This window comes from Trachemys scripta, chromosome 16, assembly GCF_013100865.1.
Source record: "Trachemys scripta elegans isolate TJP31775 chromosome 16, CAS_Tse_1.0, whole genome shotgun sequence".
NCBI lineage: Eukaryota > Metazoa > Chordata > Testudines > Emydidae > Trachemys > Trachemys scripta.
The window spans coordinates 12,648,021-12,654,373 of record NC_048313.1 but is presented as its reverse complement, the minus strand read 5'-3'; the positions used below and the strand labels follow the sequence as shown (position 1 = coordinate 12,654,373).

The 6,353-nt window shown below is 64.5% G+C and overlaps 1 protein-coding gene across 2 annotated transcripts in view; it reads left to right on the top strand.

Moving 5' to 3' along the window:
* Positions 1-189: 189 nt before the first annotated feature.
* The window catches only part of DDX23 (DEAD-box helicase 23), an 8,791-nt gene continuing 2,627 nt past the window's right edge, over positions 190-6,353 (top strand). Inside the window, exons 1-13 of one of the 2 annotated variants that reach the window (XM_034793209.1) lie at positions 190-450; positions 585-683; positions 1,453-1,549; positions 2,211-2,276; positions 2,595-2,733; positions 2,951-3,084; positions 3,375-3,487; positions 4,019-4,162; positions 4,409-4,634; positions 4,901-5,046; positions 5,198-5,375; positions 5,446-5,688; positions 6,007-6,158. In XM_034793209.1, the coding sequence (XP_034649100.1) occupies positions 257-450; positions 585-683; positions 1,453-1,549; positions 2,211-2,276; positions 2,595-2,733; positions 2,951-3,084; positions 3,375-3,487; positions 4,019-4,162; positions 4,409-4,634; positions 4,901-5,046; positions 5,198-5,375; positions 5,446-5,688; positions 6,007-6,158 (1,931 nt within the window). In that variant the 5' untranslated portion in view covers positions 190-256. Of the gene's footprint in view, positions 451-584; positions 684-1,449; positions 1,550-2,210; positions 2,277-2,594; positions 2,734-2,950; positions 3,085-3,374; positions 3,488-4,018; positions 4,163-4,408; positions 4,635-4,900; positions 5,047-5,197; positions 5,376-5,445; positions 5,689-6,006; positions 6,159-6,353 lie in introns of both variants that reach the window. The other variant, XM_034793208.1, reaches the window with a different exon arrangement.

Here is a 6,353-nt window from a genome sequence, read left to right as displayed (position 1 = left end):
GGGGGGGGGGTAATGGGTTTACCGTTAACCCCAAATTAACTGTGAACCACCCAAACCCCCATGGCTCTCCCCAGGCCATAGCAGGGAAAGACCCCGGGCCCCACTCCCAGGCCCCCTGAGCCAGCTAGCCCCCCACCCTGGGCCAGCCCCCCATGTTGTGCCCTGTGTAAGTCTTGCAGGGGGGGGCAGTGCCAGGCCTGAGGAGCCCAGGGAAGGGCTGGTCCCCCCACTGCTAACGGTTCTTCCTGCCCCTCAGATGGCTGGGGAAGTGCCCGACAAGAAGGAGCGGGACCTGTCGCCCCCCAAGGAGGAGAGGAAACGCTCGCGCTCCCCGGACAGGGATCGCGACAGGAAGAGCTCCCCGTCCAAGGAGAGGAAGCGGCACCGGTCCCGGGAGAGGAGGCGGGGCAGCCGGTCCAGATCCCGCTCCAGGTCCAAGTCAGCAGAGAGGTGACAACCCCTGGGCCGGGCAGGGGGAATGTGCCAGGTTTGGGGCTGGGCCTGGGGCTTTGGAGGGGGCTTGGGAGGCTACTCGTGGAGTGAGGCTGGGTTGTAACTGGTTCCCTGGGGCTCTGCCCTCGCAGGGAGCGGAGACACAAAGAGCGTGAGCGCGAGCGGAATAAGAAGGATCGTGAGCGGGAGAAAGATGGACACCGGCGGGACAAGGACAGGAAACGCTCCAGGTAAACCCTCACGCCCCCCCACCTGTCCTGGGAGTGCAGCCACCTCTGGGGCGCAGCACTGCTCAGGCATCCCTGGTTGTCAAGTTAAAACTGGACATGAGCAGAGGCCGACTGACCCTGTGGGGCAGCAGAATGTCCTTCCATGTGCTGGGTTATGGGGAGATGTTGGGGTTCTTGCCGTCACGCTGTGGAGCCCGTAACAAAGGGCTCTGGTGTCACTTCTCCAGGAGATGGCGGCTCCAGCAGCATGACGCCTCCTGCCCCCAAGGTGGGGTGCTGATCGAGGTCCCCTACTGAGCCAGCAGCCCCACTTCCTGCTTTGCCTGGCAGGGGCTGCTCTCAAAGGCTGGAGCTGGACGGAGCCCAGCCCGAGCGGCCCTAATAATAATAATATAATAATTGGAGGTATACCTATCTCCTAGAACTGGAAGGGACCCCGAAAGGTCATCGAGTCCAGCCCCCTGCCTTCACTAGCAGAACCAAGTACTGATTTTTGCCCAAGATCCCGAAGTGGCCCCCTCAAGGAGGGGCAGTTTAGCAGGCCAATGCTCAAACCCCTGAGCTATCCCTCCTCCCAGGAGGAAGCTGGTTGGTTTTGGAGTAAGTGGGAGCCGTGGGGCGCTAGAGCCCTTGCCGTGATTGCCGAGTGTGGATCCAGGATCAGTGGGCTAGTGGTCTCCAGCCCTGGCGGATGGGGGGCATTGGAGGTGTCAAGCCGGGGGTGGAGCTAGGAGCGTGTCTCATGTCCGTTTTTTCTCTCACTCAGAAGCTTGTCCCCGAGCCGAGGCAAAGACTCCAAATCGCGGAGGGAGCGAGACTCGCGGAGGGGGGAGGAGGAGGAGGATGCGGCGCTGAAGAAGGAGAAGGTGGGAGTGGGGGTGGGAAGGCACCAAAGGGCTGAGAGGCCACGGGAGCTGTGCTGGGTGGTAGTGGGGGGTATCTGCCTGGGCTGGCTCCTTGTAGTGTGCAGTGGGCAGGCGGCCCTCGCTCCTGCGTCTCGTTGGTCCTGATGTTCAGCCTCTGCGCTCTCCCTCTGTGCGCCCTCCGGGTTTCTTCCTCAGGTCCAGCCCTCCTCCCCCCCCCCCCTCCTACGGTAGCAGTTGGGGCCCTCCCTCGAGCCTGACTATTCCGTCCCTGTCCCCCAAGCGTTTCTGCTGCTCGTCTCTGGGCCTTTCTTGGGAGCTCAGGGCTGAGCGTGGATCCCAGGCAGGTCTCCTCGAGCCCCCTAGGGAGGGGCCGCTCCTCTGTGAGTCAGGAGGTGCGTTCCCTGCACATGCAGCCACAGACTTGAGTCCCCGTCCCCATCCCCTGTCCCATTGCAGCCTCGTGTCTGGCTCAATCTCCTGGTGTCCACGGTGCATTCCAGGCTGGTGCAGGGAACCCCCGAGTACTTCGACCCTCCGGGGGGGGGGTCGCTTGCTGCCCCCCTCCCCACACAGCTTGCGGCAGCTGGGCTGAAGGGTGTGCCAGCGATCCTGGCTGAGGACGAGGGTTGGCTGTGGGGATGTTAATTCCCTGTGTTTCCAGGCCCAGCCTCTGTCTCTGGAGGAGCTGCTAGCCAAGAAGAAAGCTGAAGAGGAGGCCGAGGCCAAGGTGAGAATATGTCCTCCCCACCCCCATTGTAGGGGCATCTCCTCCTCCCCCACTGCTGCGGCATGGCAGACATGGCCCCTTTCCCCTTTGGGTCTGGAGGCGGTTGGGGCACCAAGCGGATGGTTCTCAGTCTGATTCCTGGTGGGTCTATTGCCCCCCCCAAAGCTGGCTGTGATGCCCCCGGGCTGGCAGCCTCACCAGAGTGGGCCAAAGGGTCCAAGCCCCCCTTCCAGGGCAGGCTGCATGGGTGCTGCCCTGCACTGCCCCGGCTCTGGGGACAGCCCCGGGGCCATGCTCACTGCCCCTTCTGCCCTCCAGCCCAAGTTCCTGTCCAAGGCGGAGCGGGAGGCCGAGGCACTGAAGCGGCGTCAGCAGGAGGTGGAGGAGCGGCAGAGGCTGCTGGAGGATGAGAGGAAGAAGAGGAAGCAGTTTCAGGATCTAGGGAGGAAGATGATGGGTATGTACCCCTCTCCTCCAACGCGCTCTGGGCGGCTGTGCTGCAGGGGAGGACACCCGGGGCCAGCCAGCCCTGGCCGGTGCTGGGGTGAAGGGAGTGAGGCTGGGAAGGAACGCCCTTCCCCCCCCCCCCCCCCCCCCCCCGGGGGGCGGGGCGGGCCCCCCCCCCCCCCCCCCCCCCCCGGGTGTGTGATGTCCTGTGTCTGCTCCCCCCGCAGAGGACCCCCAGGAGCGCGAGCGCAGGGAGCGTCGGGAACGCATGGAACGGGAGACCAACGGCAATGAGGATGAGGAGGGGAGACAGAAAATCCGTGAGGAGAAGGACAAGAGCAAGGAGCTGCATGCTATCAAGGTACCCGCCGTACCCAGGGCTGCCCCCGCCCCCCCTCCATGGCAAAGGAAGTGCCCAGGAAGAGGGGTCTGCAGCTGGGGGAACAGCACTCCTGGGTTCTATCCTGGCCCTGAGGCTGGGATTCAGGACTCCTGGGTTCCCTTCCCGCTGGATTCGCTCTGTGACCTCAGATGAGTCCCTCCCCTTTTCCAGGTCTCATTTTCCATGGGTTCAGTGAGACAGAGCCTCTCTTCTGGGGTAGGGCTGGTGGGGCTGGAGGCTGACGGCTGACGGCTGGGCTCCCCACACAGGAGCGGTACCTGGGCGGGATCAAGAAGCGCAGACGCACCCGGCACTTGAATGACCGAAAGTTCGTCTTTGAGTGGGACGCATCGGAGGACACGTCCATCGACTACAACCCACTGTGAGTAGGGTGGGGCAGACCGGACAGTCCCTGCTGGAGTGCAGCCCCCCCCACAGACTGGGGTCTATAGGGGGCAGGCACGGGGCAGTGTTGGGGCGATGGAAGCACACAGAGGCTGTCCATACAGGGGCGGGGGGAAATCATCTAGCAGTGCTGGGACCTGGGGCTAGTTTAGTAGAGCAGGGAAGACGGAGAGCCAGGACTCCTGGGTTCTTTCGTCCATTCTGGGAGGGGAGTGGGATCTAGTGGTTGGAGCTGGGGGGTCAGAACTCCTGGGTCCAGGAGAGGAGTCAGGTTAGTGGTTAGCGCAGGGCATGGGGGAGTGGGGGTCAGGATGCAGCAGTCCCAGAGAGGGGGAACTCCCTGCCCCTGAGGGGTGTGAAATAGTAGGTTGGCCAGCTGCACTGGGGTAATGGGGATCAAACCTGGCCCCTAAGCCTGCTCTGAGTGGCGCCCCCGTCTGCCGGGGGGCACGCTGCGCTGAGATCTGCCAGGGGGTCCCGTGCCAGCAGGCTCTGTCTTCTCCCACAGGTACAAGGAGCGACACCAGGTACAGCTGCTCGGCAGGGGCTTCATCGCTGGCATTGACCTGAAGCAGCAGAAGCGGGAGCAGTCGCGCTTCTACGGGGACCTGATGGAGAAGAGGCGGACGCTGGAGGAGAAGGAGCAGGAGGAGTGAGTGACCCGCTGTGGGGTCGGGCTCGGGGGCCAGGATGGAATGGTCAGCAGGCACGGCCGGGGCTGGGTTACCCCTTCTCTGGGGATCCTGGGCTGGGTTAGGGTTGTGCAGGGAAGGCTCAGGATGCTGGGATGTGGAGCCTCTGTGGGTCTTAGGGTGGCCCAGTGCATCCTGGGACGTGTAGTCTCTGGGCTGGTTGGCAGAGTGAGTGAGACCTGAGCTGTTCCCCTCCCTGGTGCCAGGGCCCGGCTGCGCAAGCTGCGGAAGAAGGAGGCCAAGCAGCGCTGGGACGATCGGCACTGGTCCCAGAAGAAGCTGGACGAGATGACGGACAGGGACTGGCGTATCTTCCGCGAGGATTACAGCATCACCACCAAGGGGGGCAAGATCCCCAACCCTATCCGCTCCTGGAAGGACTCCTCCCTGCCCCCCCACATCCTGGAGGTGATAGACAAGTGTGGCTACAAGGTGAGAACTGGGACCTGCCCCGCAGCCTCCTGGGACAAGAGGTGACTTGCCCTTTGCGGGTGGGGAATCCAGATCCGAACTAGGCTCTCATGGTGGGAGCTGGGTCTGGACCTAGGACTCTTGTCTCTGGCAGGGGTGGGGAGTGCGAACAGGGAGCCAGGACTCCTGGATTCAGTTCCCGGCCCCCTGATCTCTCCTTGGTGAAGCCAGATTTGGTCACAGGGGTCCTTCTCCTTCCTAAGCGTCTCTGTTCTCCATCCATCCAGGAGCCCACCCCCATCCAGCGCCAGGCCATCCCCATTGGCCTGCAGAACCGCGACATCATCGGCGTGGCTGAGACCGGCAGCGGCAAGACGGCCGCCTTCCTGATCCCACTGCTGGTGTGGATCACGACGCTGCCCAAGATCGACAGGTGAGGCCGACTGGCTGCTCTGCCTTCCCCGAGCAGAGGGCGGGTGGCTGGCCCTGGTACGCCGGAGGCCTGGGGGACGAGGGGCTTCCCAGGGTGTGGGAAAGGTTGGCTCATGGGGGAAATGGTCCCACATATGCTCCGTCGCCTGCAGGATCGAGGAGTCAGACCAGGGCCCCTACGCCATCATCCTGGCCCCAACCCGTGAGCTGGCCCAGCAGATCGAGGAGGAGACCATCAAGTTTGGGAAGCCCCTGGGTATCCGCACAGTGGCTGTAATCGGGGGCATCTCCCGGGAGGACCAGGGCTTCCGGCTGCGCATGGGCTGCGAGGTGAGTGCCGAGGCTGCGGGGGTGAGGGGCTGGGCTTTGCAGTCTCTGACCCGCCTGCCACCCCCTGCAGATTGTCATCGCCACGCCCGGGCGGCTCATCGATGTGCTGGAGAACCGCTACCTGGTGCTGAGCCGCTGCACCTACGTGGTGCTGGACGAGGCGGACAGGATGATCGACATGGGCTTCGAGCCCGACGTGCAGAAGATCTTGGAGCACATGCCCGTCACCAACCAGAAGCCCGACACCGACGAGGCCGAGGACCCGGAGAAGATGCTGGCCAACTTCGAGTCGGGCAAGCACAAGTACAGACAGGTCAGCAGGGAGAGGGCCAGGGCCCGCGGAGACACTGCGGCCAAGCACAACCCCCAGGGAGGCTGGGGCCAAGGGGAGGGGGCAGACATGGGGCTGGGAGCCTGGTTGGGGGGCGAGGTCCTGGACCCCCAAGTGGATGCTGGGTGAGCACAGACAGGCCGGTCGAGGAGCAATTCAGCCCTTTCTCCCCTGGGTCCCAGTGTGTCCTGGGCCTGCCTCGCTGGGTCCCGTACCCACTCGCTGCCCAGGACCGGGCTGGAGGGAGGGGCGGCAGGGGAGCCCCTGGGAGCTGCTGCACTCACGGGACCTCTCTTGCAGACTGTGATGTTCACGGCCACCATGCCCCCGGCGGTGGAGCGCCTGGCCCGTAGCTACCTGCGCCGCCCTGCCGTGGTCTACATCGGCTCGGCCGGCAAGCCCCACGAGCGCGTGGAACAGAAGGTCTTCCTCATGTCCGAGGGGGAGAAGAGGTATGAGGGTGGGCCGGCAGGGGCCGCTGCTGGGGGGGGCTCTCGCTGGAGCTGGGCTGCAGGTGGGGGCAACGCGGGGTGGCTCTGGCAGGGGCTGTCCTGGAGCACGGTGAGGGAATGGGCGGCACTTTGGAGGGCAGCCTGGTGAGGCTTGTGGGGGCCTGAGTTGTCCTGCTTGCTGACACACCCCTCCCC